The sequence below is a fragment of the Capricornis sumatraensis genome, chromosome 20 (assembly GCF_032405125.1).
Source record: "Capricornis sumatraensis isolate serow.1 chromosome 20, serow.2, whole genome shotgun sequence".
Classification (NCBI taxonomy): domain Eukaryota; kingdom Metazoa; phylum Chordata; class Mammalia; order Artiodactyla; family Bovidae; genus Capricornis; species Capricornis sumatraensis.
In genome coordinates this window covers 55611324-55627488 of record NC_091088.1, presented here as the reverse complement: position 1 = coordinate 55627488, position 16165 = coordinate 55611324, and the positions used below count along the sequence as shown (strand labels likewise).

The following is a 16165-nucleotide window of genomic DNA, read 5'->3' as shown; positions in this document are numbered from 1 at the left end:
TTCTGGAAATTTCATATAAATGGTATCATACATGAAGGGATTGTTTTGGCTTTTTCATTTAGCTTAATGTTTTCAAGGTTCGTTCACATTTTAGCAGGTATCAGTACTTCATTTCCTTCATGGCTGAATAGTATTGTGTTATGTGGAAATACCACTTTTATGTATTCCTTCATCAGTGGATTGATGTTTGTTTCCACATTTTGGCTATTGTGAATAGAGTTGCTAGGAACAGTCATGTACACGCTGCCCCATTTTTGTTTCACTCTTTATTGGGGTAATAGAAGGGAGATGGTCTTCCTTTTTTTTTTTTCCAGCAAGGCTTTACTGGGACTCCTCCTGCATATGGGGGACTGGGAACAAGTAACAGGTTCCCTTGCTGAACTTCCGACTAAGGGGGGCGAGCTTGTTCCTTATATGGAGTGAGGGTAGGGGTGTGTCCAGGGGTTAGGTTGTAGGATTGGTTTAGGTGGTTTGCCAACCCCTCTGGTGAGAGTTGGATCATAAAGAAGGCTGAGGGCTGAAGAATTGATTCTTTTGAATTCTGGCACTAGAGAAGACTCTTGAGAGTCCCTTGGACAGCAGGGAGATCAAACCAGTCAATCCTAAGGGAGTGAAGTGAAAGTCACTCAGTTGTGTCCAGCTCTTTGTGACCCCGTGGACTATACATTCCATGGAATTCTCCAGCCCAGAATACTGGAGTGGGTAGCCTTACCCTTCTCCAGGGAATCTTCCCAACCCAGAGATTGAACCCAGGTCTCCTGCATTGAAGGGGATTCTTTACTGGCTGAGCCACAAGGGGAACCCAAGAATACTGGAATGGGTAGCCTATCCCTTTTCCAGCAGATCTTCCCGACCCAAGAATCAAACTGGGGTCTCCTGCATTGCAGGTGGATTCTTTACCAACTGAACTATCATGGAAGCCCAATCCTAAGGGAAATCAACCCTGAATATTCATTGGAAGGACTGATGTTGAAGCTCCAATACTTTGGCCACTTGATGTGAAGAGCCAACTCATTGGAAAAGACCCTGATGCTGGGAAAGATTGAGGGCAAGAGGAGAAGGGGGTGTAAGTGGATGAGGTGGTTAGATAGTATCATTAACTCAATGGACATGAGTTTGAGCAAACTCCCAGATAGTGAAAGACAGGGAAACCTGGTGTGGTGCAGTTCATGGGGTTGCAAAGAATACTTGGTGACTGAACAACAAATAGTTTGTATTTTGTTGCTGGAAGAGAGGTGTACCCAGGTGCAAGCCCTGAGGTGAAGCATCCCAGATCCCAGATCGTCCTCATGTCCCCTGGCACACTCTAAACTGTTGTTCTTAAGGGGTCAGGGATTGACTGTCTCCTCTTCTGAAACTTCTTCCTGCTGGAGAGACCCTAGGCTTCCCTAGCTGTGTAGAATCCCTCATTGAGTATTCTAGGACCTGTAGGGACCTGGACCACTCTGCTGGAATGGGTTGATTTTCTTGAGTCATCATGAGGTTTAGTTCCAACTATTGGAGCCTAGAAGACACAAACTTGACCAAACCTTTAAACAAACAGGGGCTGAAAAGGAGAAGAACAACAATACCCTTGAAGGGTCTAGAAAGGAAAGGAACCGCATTAATGTTGGAAGGGCTTCCTTAACTGTTGACCAGATGGGGAGGCGATGTCACCCATTTCAAGAAGCCACTCTGCTTTGGTATATATTTTTGTTAATCTCGAGATTCAAGTTTAATATGTTTCTCTATTTTTATAATGGAAGTTCTGGACCTATTGGTCCCAGATGTCCTTATTGGACCAGAAATTCTTGGTCATAGGTTGACCACAGTAGGGTAGATAACAGAGCGTGAGACATATGTAGGATGAATCTGTATGACTGGGAAAAAAAAGGGTTTAAGAAAATGAAAACCTCCTGCCAGCAAGTTTGTTAAACCTCATAGGATACTAGATACCAAAGCAGAGAACCAGTTTTTAATTTTCTATCCTATATTAAATAACAGGATTGGTGGTTGTTTGTCTGCTGAAGCCTAGCAGCTTGTTGTCAAATTTTCTCCATGTTTGTTTCCACTGATATCTGGGTTGGGAAGATCCCCTGGAAAAGGATATGGCAACCATTCCAGTATGCTTGCCTGGGAAATCCCATGGATAGAGGAGCCTGGAAGGCTACAGTCCATGGGGTCTCAAAGAGTTGGACTTGACTCAGCAACTACACACACACACACACACACACACACACCTTTAATGGTCATCAGGTCTGTGGCTGTTTTCTTTGCCTCCCGATCTGCCCTGTTTTTTGCTCCCCTGGGTAATTTGTGAATTTTCATTTTGGTGCCCACAGCAGGAAATAACTACTAGTAGTTTTGGCTCTTGGTCCCTTTCTATGAGCTGGAAAATCACAGGTCCATATTTTACAGGGGAATTTTTTGCATATAAAAGTCCTCTTTCTTTTCAGATAGTTGCATGGGCATGTAAGACAAGGAAGGTATATTTTGAGTCTCTGTATATATTTATAATCTTTCCTTCCCCTAAGGTTAAGGCTCAAGTTGGGGCTATTAGCTCAGCCCTTTGGGATGAAATATTACTAATAAAGGTTTTGCTTTTATAAAGTATAAGGGTTCATAACAGCATGGCCTGCCCTCCCAACTCTATCTTTAAGGCAACTACTGACATAAGTAAACCATTCCTCCTCAGGTTTTTCTATGGCCTGGTCAGTAAGATCAGATCCATAGGCATAAACCCAGACAAGAGTTTCAAGGCAGGAATGTGTTAGTTCTAGGGCCTGAGCAGGCGTTAGTGTTGCCGGGTTGAGGGTGTGGCAAGTTTTGAAGGTTACATCTGGGAAGTCAAGGAGTAAAGCCTGGTATTTAGTAAGGTGGCCTCCAGCTAACAAATGGTGGCCTTTAATTTCCAGAATCTCTTGTACTTGATGAGGGGTCTGGACTTCCAGTGGCTGTCCAAAGGTGGGCTTGTTTGCTTTTTCCACTAATAAAGCAGGGGCAGCTATCACCCAGATTCAGCCACGCCACCCTCAGGCCATGGAATCCAGTTGTTTGGAAAAAATAGCCAGTAGGCTTAGGAACTTCTAGCTTTCATACAGGGACCCCCAGAGCAGTGCCCTGTTTTTCAGCTTCATACAAGATAAATGGTTTTTTTAATTGGGAAGTGCTACACTTCATGGGGCTTCCCGGGTGGCTCAGTGGGTAAAGCGTCTGCCTCCAATGAGGGAGACCTGGGTTCGATCCCTGGGTTGGGAAGATCCCCTGGAGAAAGAAATGGCAACCCACTCCAGTACTCTTGCCTGGAAAATCCCATGGACTGAGAAGCCTGGTAGGTCACAAAGAGTCAGACACGACTGAGCGACTTCACTTCACTTTACACTTCATGGGAAATAAATGGGGAAACAGTGGAAACAGTGTCAGACTTTATTTTTTGGGGCTCCAAAATCACTGCAGATGGTGACTGCAGCCATGAAACTAAAAGATGATTACTCCTTGGAAGGAAAGTTATGACCAACCTAGAGAGCATTTTCAAAAGCAGAGACATCACTTTGCCAACAAAAGTCCGTCTAGTCAAGGCTATGGTTTTTCCAGTGGTCATGTATGGATGTGAGAGTTGGACTGTGAAGAAAGCTGAGTGCCGAAGAATTGATGCTTTTGAACTGTGGTGTTGGAGAAGACTCTTGAGAGTCCCTTGGACTGCAAGGAGATCCAACCAGTCCATCCTAAAGGAGATCAGTCCCGGGTGTTCTTTGGAAGGACTGATGCTAAAGCTGAAACTCCAGTACTTTGGCTACCTCCTGAGAAGAGTTGACTCATTGTAAAAGACTTTGATGCTGGGAGGGATTGAGGGCAGGAGGAGAAGGGAACGACAGAGGATGAGATGGCTGGATGGCATCATCAACTCAATGGACATGAGTTTGGGTGAACTCCGGGAGCTGGTGATGGACAGGGAGGCCTGGTGTGCTGCGATTCATGGGATCGCAGAGAGTCGGACTCGACTGAGTGACTGAACTGAACTGAACTGATGTCTTAAAAAAAAATTTCTCCCGAGGACTTCCCTGGTGGTCCAGTGGTTAAGACTCTGTGCTTCCACTGCAGGGTGGAGGTTCAATCCATGGTCAAGGAATTAACATCCCATACAAAATTTTCTCCCAGATTATAAAACAACATGCTCCTCTTTTAAGGCAGAATAATAGGGACTTCCCTGGTGGTCCGTTGGTTTAGAATCCATCTGCCAATGCAGGAAACATGGGTTCGATCCCTGTTCTGGGAAGATTCTTATGCCTTGGGGCAATGAAGGCGGTGTGCCAGAAGCAACTACTGAAGCCAAGTTCCTGGAACCCATGCTGCACAACAGGAGAAGCCACCATAATGAGAAGCCTGAGCACCACAACCAGAGTAGCCCCAACTTCCTGCAACTAGAGAAAAGTTGGCGCACAGCATGGAAGACCCAGCACCACGAAAAATAAATAAAGAAATAATAAAAATAAAACAGAGTAATAAAGCTTCTCTTTCTCAACTAACCTGGAAATACCTCTGTGGTACATTAAGCTAAAAGGTAAACTTGAGAAAGTCTGACTGGCTGTTGTTCTCAACTGGGAGCGCGGGCCAGAGTCACATGAATGAATGTCACAAATACAAATTCCCGTGACCTCCTAGCGGACAGTCAGATCCGGAAAAGCTGGAAGGACGTTCAGGTGAGTATTTGCACAAGGCCAACACAGGGTTTCATTTTTCTCCTCTCACAGGGAATCAAAAGTCTGGAAGGAGATCTGCCAAACAGTTAACCATGGTTATCTCTAGAAGGACAGGTGAAGGAGGAATTCTACCTCAAACTTTATACAATTTTGCATTTTTTTGTTGACAAGTTAGGTATTATATTTCTCTGTAAGCCAAACACAGAGATATGCTCTTAAATACATAAATCGTCTTAAGTAGTCAGCAAATTTATCCTGTGTAACCATTATGTTATCAACATCCGACACAGCAAAGAAGATGCGAGAGGTGGAAAGAGACAGAGAGAGGGGCAGGGCAGAGGGTGGATGAGAAGGAGACACAGGGAGATGAGGAGAGGTGGAAAGGAGAGGAAGAGAGGCAGGGCAGAGACCAACAAAAAGACATGAGGAGAGGGGGAAAGATGCAGAAAGAGAAAAATGTGAGAATAAGAGATCAAAGGAGACACAAGCAGTGAGTGAGGGACTCAGAGACACCAAGACACAGAGGGAAACACAGACATAGAGAGACGGAGACAGAGACAGAGAGATGGAGAGGGAGACAGAGGGAGACAGAGATCTCTTGTGAAGGTTCTGGGGGCCAGGAGGGCTGCCCTCCCTGTGAGCTGCTAGCTCAGCCCCGGGAGGACCTCATGGCCCCTTCTCTCTCGCAGTGGTTCAAGCTCTACTCTGGCTTCTTGAAGTTCCTTCCTGGCGCTCACAGTCAAGTCTACAAAAACCTGCAGGAAGTCAACGCCTTCATCGACCACAGTGTAGAGAAGGCCCGTGAAACCCTGGACCCCAATGTGCCCCTCTACTTCCACCCTGCTCCTCCCAGACTTCGTCAGCTCCTACGTGCTCTGCTTGGATACAGTGGGATTCAGGAGAGGCAATGGGGGGCGGGAGGGGAGGAGAAAAAAGACGCGGGGTGAGAAGGGAGGAGAAAGGAGTAGAAGAATCGGGTGAGGGGAGATTCTGAAGGGGAAAAACGTTAGCAGCTGGTGAAGAGTTACAGAGGCAGAAAGAAGCTGAGAGAGGAAGGGGGACAAATACACCGAAGAGATGGAGAGACGGATTGAAACCAAGCAAGGCTGAGGCGGGAGAGAGGTGGTTGAGCACAGAGGAAAGGAAAAAGGGCCAGACGACGTGAGGCCCCGAAAGAGGTGGAGGAACCCAGAGACATGTATGTGCAGCAGGGCCCCGGTCTCTCCTGACGTGAACCTTGTGCTTCTGGACCCAGGAGTCCAACCCCAACAGCAAGTGCCATGAGCGCAACCTCATCTTCACTGCTCTGTCGCTCTTCTTCCCTGGCCCTGAGACCACCAGCACCACACTCTGCTATGGATTCCTGTTCATACTCATATACCTCCACATTGCAGGTGGGCAGACGGGGGACAGCCACTTGGGGGAGGGGCGTTCTGACCCCTCTGGGGGCTGCAGAAATGGGTCTAGTGGTCTTCTGTGAACCAGAAAGGCAGTGCTCCCCTCTTATACCAGGAGCACTGTAGGGTTTCTTTCCATCTTTGGCCGTACCCTATAGCAAGAGAATCATATTTTCCCCACCAGGGATTGAACCCATGCCCCCTGCATTGGAAGCTCAAAGGCTTAACTACTGGACTACCAGGGAAGTCCTGGAGCACTGTAGGTTCTGAATGACTCTAAAACTAAGCCAGCCTAGTTGGTGGATGGATGAATGAAGAATCTGCCCATGTGGGGAGTTCCTTGGTGGTCCAGTGGTTAGGACTCAGTGCTTTCACTGTCTTGGCCCCAGGTTCAATCCCTGGCAGAGGAACTAAGATCCTGGAAGCAGAACAGCAAGGCTAAAAAGAGAGAGAAGCTGTCAATGTCTTTTCCTCCATCACTTAAGGATGGACCCATCCATTTATCCATCTGTCTATTCTTTCATTCATCAATTAAACTAATTCAACATCAGATTCTTTCATCTATGATTCATCTAAGGACATGAACTTCCATTCTTTATTTGGATAAATTGATTCCTCTGTTGACCTTTTAAAATAATTATTCACTGAATGAATACATTGATACATTGGTCCCTTTATTCATTCATTCATCCACATAGTTTTCTAAAACTAGGTAACATACCTTAATCCTTCCATCATCCAGTTTTTCAATTCATCCTTCGTCCAATCTTTCTTTTGATTTATGTACTTAGTAATTGACTCCTTTATTCACCCTTTGTTTATATATCTATTATTCAATCCATCTAACCACCCACTTATTCCTCTTATTTATTCCTTTAAAACAATTCATTCACTTTATTCTTCCATAAATTTAACCATCCACCATTCATGTGGTTTACTGGTTAATCATGTTCATTTATTTATTTGTCTATGGATCATTAATTAATAAATGACTAATTAATTGATCTTTGATAAGGAAATATATCCATTCATTAACATCCTTCTATTCATCAGTCTTTCCATTTATGAACTGACCCACTGCTTGACTGATTGATGTATTCGTTTATTTTTCCAATTGTTTGTGGGTTAATTCACTGATCTGTTTTATTATTATATTCCTGAGGACCTAGCACATTGGCACATCTATAATAAACGCATGATAAATATTAGTTCTTCTTAGAGGAGGAGTTTCAACAGGTTCATACCTTGAGTTCTCAGTCTGAAATTCTGAGCAAAACTGGGCTGCACATGTGTGTGCACGCTTGCCTGTGCATGTTGGGAGAGTATCCATAACATTCATTAGATATCAACGGGTGAGAAATCTTACAGTTTTCCCACTTCGCCTCCTGCCACAAGCTCGTTACTCAGAGGGGTGTCAATGATCTAACAATCTCCTATAGGTTTTTCTGGTTTCATTGGCCTGGAAATGAATGGGCCAGTGTTCTGTGTTCCAACATAGAAAGCAGTGTTCCTGGAGAAATGTCTCTATAAACAACGTTCATTGGTCCCACGCTTCTGTGCAGAGAGAATCCACAAGGAGATTGATCAGGTGATTGGCTCATATCGCCCTCCAGCCCTGGATGACAGAGCCCAAATGCCACACACGGATGAAGTCATCTATGAGATTCAGAGATTTGCGGACCTCATCCCCATTTGCGTGTCCCACATGGTCACTAAAGACGCTCTTTTCCGAGGGTACATCCTCCCGAGGGTACAGCAGCTTACTGGGCTCCCATATCTCCTTTGTGTGAGCCTCCTATGACAACTCTTTTGGTGGATCACTGACTCTTGTTTCATTATGTCTGGGGGTGGGTTGGAGAGGAAACGGAAGTATCTTTTAATCTTGTGACACTCCCCTCAGGGCACAGCAGTCTATCCCATCCTGAGCTCTGCTCTCCATGATCCGGGTTACTTTGAAAAACCAGATGCCTTCAACCCTGACCACTTTCTGTTTGCTTGTGTTTGTTTCTTAAATTTTTGGGCCACTCTGTGGGGCATAAGGGATCTTGGTTCCCTGACTAGGGATTGAACTGGCGCTCCCTGCATTGAAAGTGTAGAGTCTTAACCACCAACGTGGTCCCCCTGACCACATTCAGGATGCCAATAAAAGTAGGCTGGACCTGCATTCCAGAGTACAGGTGCCATGTTCTCCTTGAGACAAACAGAGGTCTTAGTTCATGGGGCAGTTAGCTTACACCAGTTGCTTTACCTGTATTCACCCATCTCATCTTCACTACAAGCCTAGAGGGGGCTGGAGAAGTGAGATCACATCCAAAGGCACATCTTGGGAAGATAGACCTTGGGCAATTATTTTTAACCTCTTGATTGGTGGGTTGCCATTTTCTCCTCCAGGGTATCTTCCGGACACAAGGATCGAACCTGCGTCTCTTCTACATTGGGCAGGCACATTCTTTATCACTGAGCCACTTGGGAAGCTCCACACACATTGGTATCAAATATCTGTTGAGCACTATGCTGATGCCAAATATTTTATTGGGGTTTGAGGGTAGTGCAGCAGATAAGTCACATAGAAACACAGTTTTTGCCCCAGGAAATTTACAGTCCAGTAGGGAAGATGAGCATAAGTCACGGTCACAAAATAACATAATTAAATGACTGCTTGAAATATGCTTAAAACTGCTTGGCTAAAGTACGTGCTCAGAGGGCAACTTTTTTTTTTTTTTACTTTTCATTTTTTTAATAATAATTTTCTTTCTTTCTTTGGCCATGCTGGGTCTTCTGTTGATGGCCAGGCTTTTCTCCAGTTGCAGTGAGCAGGGGATAGCTGCAGTACTTGAGTTTCTCATCGTGGTGGCTTCTCTTGTTGCAGACCATGGGCTCTAAAGTGCATGGGCTTCAGCAGTTGCAGCACAGTGGGCTCAGTAGCTGTGGCTCCTGGGCCCTGGAGCACCGGCTCAGCAGTTGTGGTGCATGGGCATCGTTGCTCCGAGGCATGCGGGATTGTCCCACATCAAGGATGGAACCCATGTCTCCCGTGCTGGCAGGCAGACTCTTTACCAGTGAGCCACTAGGAAAGCCCAAGGGCAACTCTTTTTCAGATAATTAATCGTAATTATGATAAGTGCTCTAAAGCTGGCTTTGGGAACATAAAATAGGAAATACTTACTCCCCCTGGTGGGTCGGTGAAGAAAAGCTTACCTGAAGCAGGGGCTTCTAAGCTATGACATCATGGAGGAGTATCAGCCAGCCACCGGAAGACGTGTTCCTTCAGAAGGAGAAGCGAGGGCAGAGCCTGCAGGTGGACATGGCATGGCTCATCTTAGAAAGTAGAACTCTGGAAGACCCGGTTACAGAAGTCGTGTCCAACTCTGCGACCCCATGGACTATAGGCTACCAGTCTTCTCCGGCCGTCCATGAAATTTTCCAGGCAAGAATACTGGAGTGGGTTGTCATTTCCTTCTCCAGAAGATAGCAGTGAAGAGCTCAGCGGGTGGGGCCTTGACACGGGGAGGAGTCTGGATGTGTCCTGCCTGCCAGGGAGGGGCTGGAGGGGGCGGGGGTGGGGATTTGTGGGGGGGGGGGGGGGGAAGTCTGGAGGATCTTGACCTGCTCTGGCTTCTCTCTCTCCCCATTCTCCACTCTTTGACCCCATCCAGAGAAAATTCCAATGCCCAGAGTCCTTCTTCTTGGGGAGAAAGGTAGACCCCAGCATCATGTCCCTAATCTTGAATCGCACAGGTGACTTCAGTGACCTGGGACTCCTAGCTTCTTGCAATGCAATGGCCTCTTCCCTCATTTCATCTTCATGACAGTCAGGCGACACGTGGGGTGGGGGAGCTGAGGGCCAATTTCTTCAGAAAGGCCATGAGTCCTTTCTGAAGTTTAGAGAATGACAGATGTGGCAACTAAACAGACACAGACAGATAAGGACAAAGAGGTGAGGAACACAGAGAAAGACAGGAGAGATGATGGCAGAAAGAGAGTGAATGTGAGATAATAGAAGAAGGTGGAGGGTGAAGTGAAGCAAAGTGAAAGTCGCTCAGTCGTGTCTGACTCTTTGTGACCAGTCCATGGAATTCTCCAGGCCAGAATACTGGAGTGGGTAGCCTTTCCCTTCTCCAGGGGATCTTTCCAACCGAGGGATCGAACCCAGGTCTCCTGCATTGCAGGCAGATTCTTTACCAGCTGAGCCACAGGGGAATCCCAAGATGGAAGGTGGAGGAGGAATAAAAGGTAGGGAAACAGAGTAAGACAGAGAGAGGAAAAGAGAAAGTGATATAAGGAGCAATGAAGAAACACTGACGGAGAGAAGAGGGAACTACACAGGAATACTGAAAAATGAGAGAGCACTGCAGAGAGGATCAGACCTGCACAGACAGACAAAGGGAGTTAAACAAGATTCGCAAGGACAAGGAAGAGGAACAAGGAAGAGAAAAAGAGAAGACAGACAGAGGAACAGTGCCTGGCAGGAAGTATAGCCATATAAAAATACTGCGGAGATCGCCATGGGCAGAGAGAAAGAGCCAAAGGGTGTCCAGTTGCAAAGCCCCAGGGATGGGGAGGACCGACTGGGAGGAAGCAGAAGTCAGGCTGTTTTGGGAGAGCCTGGTTGCAGAACCAGTTACTGGAGATGAATCAGCTGGGAGCTCCATTCCGAATATTCATAAGCTTTTGTATCCTAACCTGTAAATGTGCCTAGAAGATGTGGGTTAAGTGTAACTTGAAAAATTTTAACAAGCACTAACTTCTTTACCTTCATAATAGCCCTGCAAGATAGGTGCTGTTCTTCACACGTTAGGCATGACAGGCATCAAAAACGCCAAGTCAGAAATACGCACCTGCCTATATGTGGAGGCTTCCCAGGTGGCACAGTGGTAAAGAATCAGCCTGCAAATGCAGGAGATGCAAGGGATGCAGGTTTATCCCTGGGTTGGGAAGATCCCCTGGAGTAGAAAATGCAACCCGCCATTTTCTCTTTTTAAAAGAATAATTATTTTATGGAGGCTAATTACTCTACAATATTGTAGTGGTTTTTGCCATACATTGACATGAATCAGCCATGGGTGTACCTATGTTCCCCTTCCTGAACCCCCCTGCCACCTCCCTCCCCATCCTATCCCTTAGGGTCATCCCAGTGCACCAGCCTTGAGCACCCTGTCTCATGCATTGAACCTGGACTGGCGATCTGTTTCACATATGATAACATACAAGTTTCAATGTTATTCTCTCAAATCATCTCACCCTCGCCTTCTCCCACAGAGTCCAAAAGTCTGTTTTTTACATCTGTGTCTCTTTTGTTGTCTCACATATAAGGTCATCGTTACCATCTTTCTAAATTCCATATATGCGCATTAGTACGCTGTATTGGTGTTTTTCTTTCTGACTTACCTCACTCTGTATAATAGGCTCCAGTTTCATCTACCTCATTAGAACTGATTCAAATGCACTCTTTTTAGTAGCTGAGTAATATTCCATTGTATATATGTGCCACAGCTTTCTTATCCATTCATCTGCCGATGGACATCTAGGTTGCTTCCATGTCCTGGCTATTACAAACAGTGCTGCAATGAACACTGGGGTACACATCTTTTTAAATTCTGGTTTCCTTGGTGTGTATGCCCAGCAGTGGGTCGCTGAGTAATATGGCAGTTCTATTTCCAGTTTTTTAAGGAACCTCCACACTGTTCTCCATAGTTGCTGTACTAGTTTCCATTCCCACCAACAGTGTGAGAGGGTTCCCTTTTCTCCACACCCTCTCCAGAATTTATTGTTTGTAGAGTTTTGGATTGCAGCCATTCTGACCGGTGTGAGATAGTACCTCATTGTGATTTTAATTTGCATTTCTCTGATAATGAGTAATGTTGAGCATCTTTTCATGTGCTTGTTAGCCATCTGTATGTCTTCTTTGGAGAAATATCTGTTTAGTTCTTTGGCCCATTTTTTGATCGGGTTGTTTATTTTTGTGGAATTGAGCTGCATGAGCTGCTTGTATATTTTTGAGATTAATTCTTTGTCAGTTGCTTCATTTGCTATTATTTTCTCCCGTTCTGAAGGCTGTCTTTTCACCTTGCTTATAGTTTCCTTCGTAGTGCAAAAGCTTTTAAGTTTAATTAGGTCCCATTTGTTTATTTTTGCTTTTATTTCCATTACTCTGGGAGGTGGGTCATAGAGGACCCTGCTGTGATTTATGTCAGAGAGTGTTTTGCCTGTGTTTTCCTCTAGGACTTTTATAGTTTCTGGTCTTATGTTTAGATCTTTAATCCATTATGAGTTTATTTGTTGGGGTCCTTTTAATGGACCGGGACCTGGTGGTCCAGAGGTGACGATAAGAGAGTGAAAGAGAGAAAGAGGCTGAGACTCCCTGGTTTATGCAGAAAACCAATAAAGTCCTTGACACAGGACTTGCATCTCTCACGAAGGCACCAGGCACCCTCTCGAGGGTGGGGTGGTGAAGGCACAGGGCACCTTTTTGAGAGAGTCTTAGAAGCCCGGGCAGGAGAGTGAGCAAGACAGGTCTCTGTGTTCTAAGGAATCAGCCAAAGAGAGTCAGAGAGAGAGAGAGAGAGAGAAAGAAAGAAAGAAAGAAAGACATGGGGACCCAAGCTCTGATGGAGCAAAGGTGCTTTAATTATTTCTCTGTGAGTATATAAAGGCTGTGGTACAAGAAGTTTCTTTCGTCAATTATAAAGATCAGAAAACCAAACGTACAGTAACCGTTACCAAGGGAACAAGGAATGATGATGGTCACAAGGTCAGGAGACAATTCATATCTCAAGAAAGGGGATCAAGACTAAGCAGTTTTGTCATAAAGAGAATGTTTACTAAAGGAGATTCAAGCCTGTCTCACACAATGACCCCCGTTCCTGGGAGCAGCATGCTGTTCCACTTAAAAAGACACAAAGGACTTGTGAGAAACAGCACGAGGAATCCTCCTGTTAAACATTCCCAGACATTTATTTTTGTATATGGTGTTAGAAAGTGTTCTAGTTTCATTCTTTTACAAGTGGTTGACCAGTTTTCCCAGCACCACTTGTTAAAGAGATTGTCTTTTCTCCATTGTATATTCTTGCCTCCTTTGTCAAAGATAAGGTGTCCATAGGTGCGTGGATTTATCTCTGGGCTTTCTATTTTGTTCCATTGATCTATATTTCTGTCTTTGTGCCAGTACCATACTGTCTTGATGACTGTAGCTTTGTAGTATAATCTGAAGTCAGGCAGCAACCTGCCACTTTCTAATGATATTCATGCCTGGAAATGAAATGGTATTCATGCCTGGAAAATCCCATGGAGAGAGGAGCTTAGTGGGCTACAGTCCATGGAGTTGTGAAGAGCTGGACATGACAGAGAATACGCACACACACCTATGTGCAGGCAGATATGTGTGCATGCACAGGCACACACACACACACACACACACACACACACACAAGCAGCAATATCTTGTTATATTCTGTGGGGCTGCAGAACTCTTCAGAAATTGAACAGAAGCTACAAACTCTGTCCTGGAAAAATGAGCAAGGTACATCACCCAGTGACTTGCAACTTCTTTCAAAGGATTTGGGAGTCCTCTACCAGTCTACTGTAACTGGAAGTTAAAGGCTAATCCCATACAAATCTATGGCAATGGACAGAGATGTCTGGGCTTTGGGGTGTGACAGGGCAAAGAACATGCATGCATCCTGTGCCCACATTGTGAACTTCTGTTCTGTGCTAGTGAAGGCATTGTTTGCACAGACTTATTCCTCTTCTTCACCATCACCCTCCAGAACTTCTCTGTGGCCAGTCCCATGACCTCTGAGGACATTGATCAGACTCCCCAGGAGAGTGGAGTGGGCAGAGTGTCCCCAGTCTACAAGATCCAGTTCCTGCACCATCAAAGGAAGGAAGGTGATCAAAGATACCAGGGTCATGTGTGTTCCCACCTCTGCAGAGAGTGGCTGCTGGACTCTCTCCCTGTCTTCCTGCCTCTGAGGAGCCTGTGCTGTGATTCAGCATCCCTCCCCTTCATGGATGACACCTCCATGGCGAAATCCCATCTACATTTCACCTCCTTCTGTCTTTCTGCAACTTGGCTCAGGATCTCTCTTCACTTCTGTCTCCAAGGCTACAGCTCACCCTGAGTGACTTCTCCCCTCTTGAGAATAGCCACAGCCTCCCTTTCTCAACTCCTTGGGCTCCATGATCTGTGCATCCATGAGTTCACTTGAGTCCTTTCAGTAGCCGCATGCAGTGGATAAAGTGATCATGCCCATCATACAGATGAGTAAAGAGAGGCCATGCAATGGCCAGCTTGGTCCAAGGTCACCTGGCTAGTGAGTGGAGAAGTGAGATTCACACTCTGGGTCCCTGGCTCTTGAACTCAAACTCTTTACACAACTCCTTTCTGTCCCCAGGATAGAGTTTAAAATGAAGATGAAGTTCACATCTGGTAACAAACCAGTTTAAAGTGTATAATGAGGCGGCATTTAGTTCATTCACAATCCTGGCCATCACCAGCCCTATCTAGTTCCAAACATTTTCATCACCCAGAAGAAGACCCAGTACCCATTAGCAGTCAATTCCCATTTGCCCTTGCACTCAGCCCTTGACAGCACCAAATGCTTGCTATCTCCATGGATTTGCTATTTTGCACATTTCATATAAGCAGATCATAAAATGTGTGGTCTTTCACGTCTGGTTTCTTTCACTTAGTGTGGTGATTTTGTGGTATATTGACACTGTAGACCATAGGGGTACACAGAGTGGACCCCCCACTTATTCCTCTTCCTGCCTCTCCCACCTCCTTCCATCCATGAAGGCCCCATCAGCCCATGCCCCCTGAGCCGTGTAGCTCTATATAGCGATCTTGAGTCCCTGTCAGTTCAGTTCAGTCACTCAGTCGTGTCTGACTCTTTGTGGCCCCATGGACTGCAGCATGCCAAGCTTCCCTGTCCATCATCAACTCCCGGAGCTTACTCAAACTCATATCCATTGAGTTGGTGATGCCATCCAACCATCTCATCCTGTATTGTCCCCTTCTCCTGCCTTCAATCTTTCTTATCATCAGGGTCTTTTCCAGTGAGTTAGTTCTTCGCATCAGGTGGACAGAGTATTGGAGCTTTAGCTTCAGCATCAGTCCTTCCAAAGAATATTCAGGACTGATTTCCTTTAGGATTGACTGGTTTGACCTCCTTGCCTATATTTCCCTCCTAATGCCCTGCCACCCAAATAATCTGAAGCCTGACATCTCTGGGGCAGGTGATGATCCCTGCCAGCTTAGTTGTGAACCGTTTATTGTCAGGTCACTAAAGAGCCTTGAAAAAGTGAGAATTCTCTTTCACATCTCCACGCCTGTTCCTTGAGGGAAAACCTGTTGTCTTGGTCATCACTCTACTCTCAAGACCTAGAGAAGTGTGTAACAGATGACAGGCATCTAAAATATTTGCTGAGTGGGCTTCCATGGTGATCCAGTGGCTAAGATTCTATGCTTCCACTCTAGGGGACTGGGTTACACCCCTGGCTGGGGAAAATCCCACATGCCATGATGTGTGGCAAAATAACATAAGGTAAAATAAAATAAAATTTTCCATGGGGAAAAAATGAATGAGTCAAGAAACCCATTGGGGCTTCCCTGGTCCCTCAGTGGTAAAAGAATCTGCCTCCCAATGCAGGAGATCCCACAATCTCCTTGGTGGAGTGATAAGCCTGTGCACCACCACTATTGAGACTCTGTTCTAGAGCCCAGGAGCTGCGACTACTGAACCCACGTATCACTGCTACTGAAGCCTGCATGCCTCGAACCCAAGCTCCCCAACAAGAGAGGACACCGCAGTGAGAAGACCCCTGCATTGCCACCTCCGCCCCTCAACCCTTGCCCCTGCTCGCTGCAACTAGAGAAAAGAAGTGCAGCAACGGATCCAGAACAGCCAAAAATAAATAAATAAATAAAATCATATATGTAAAAAAATACAACCCTCCAAACCCAGACCACACGGAGTTAGGTCTCCCATCAGACCCCACCTCCTCCTCCACACCGCAGTCTTCACAGATGCCCATCCTCAGCGGGCACAGGACACCCCACTTCTGCTGGCCAGCTAACCTCCGTCCCTC

General features: G+C 45.8%; 1 protein-coding gene across 1 annotated transcript in view; it reads left to right on the top strand.

Moving 5' to 3' along the window:
* LOC138096812 (cytochrome P450 2B6-like) overlaps positions 1 to 16153 on the top strand; it is a 32356-nt gene extending 16203 nt beyond the window's left edge. Inside the window, 7 exon segments of the mRNA XM_068993073.1 lie at positions 5369 to 5530; positions 5532 to 5567; positions 5935 to 6073; positions 7639 to 7826; positions 7977 to 8075; positions 13843 to 13963; positions 16095 to 16153. Coding sequence (XP_068849174.1) covers positions 5369 to 5530; positions 5532 to 5567; positions 5935 to 6073; positions 7639 to 7826; positions 7977 to 8075; positions 13843 to 13963; positions 16095 to 16153 — 804 coding nt within the window.
* Positions 16154 to 16165: the final 12 nt, after the last annotated feature.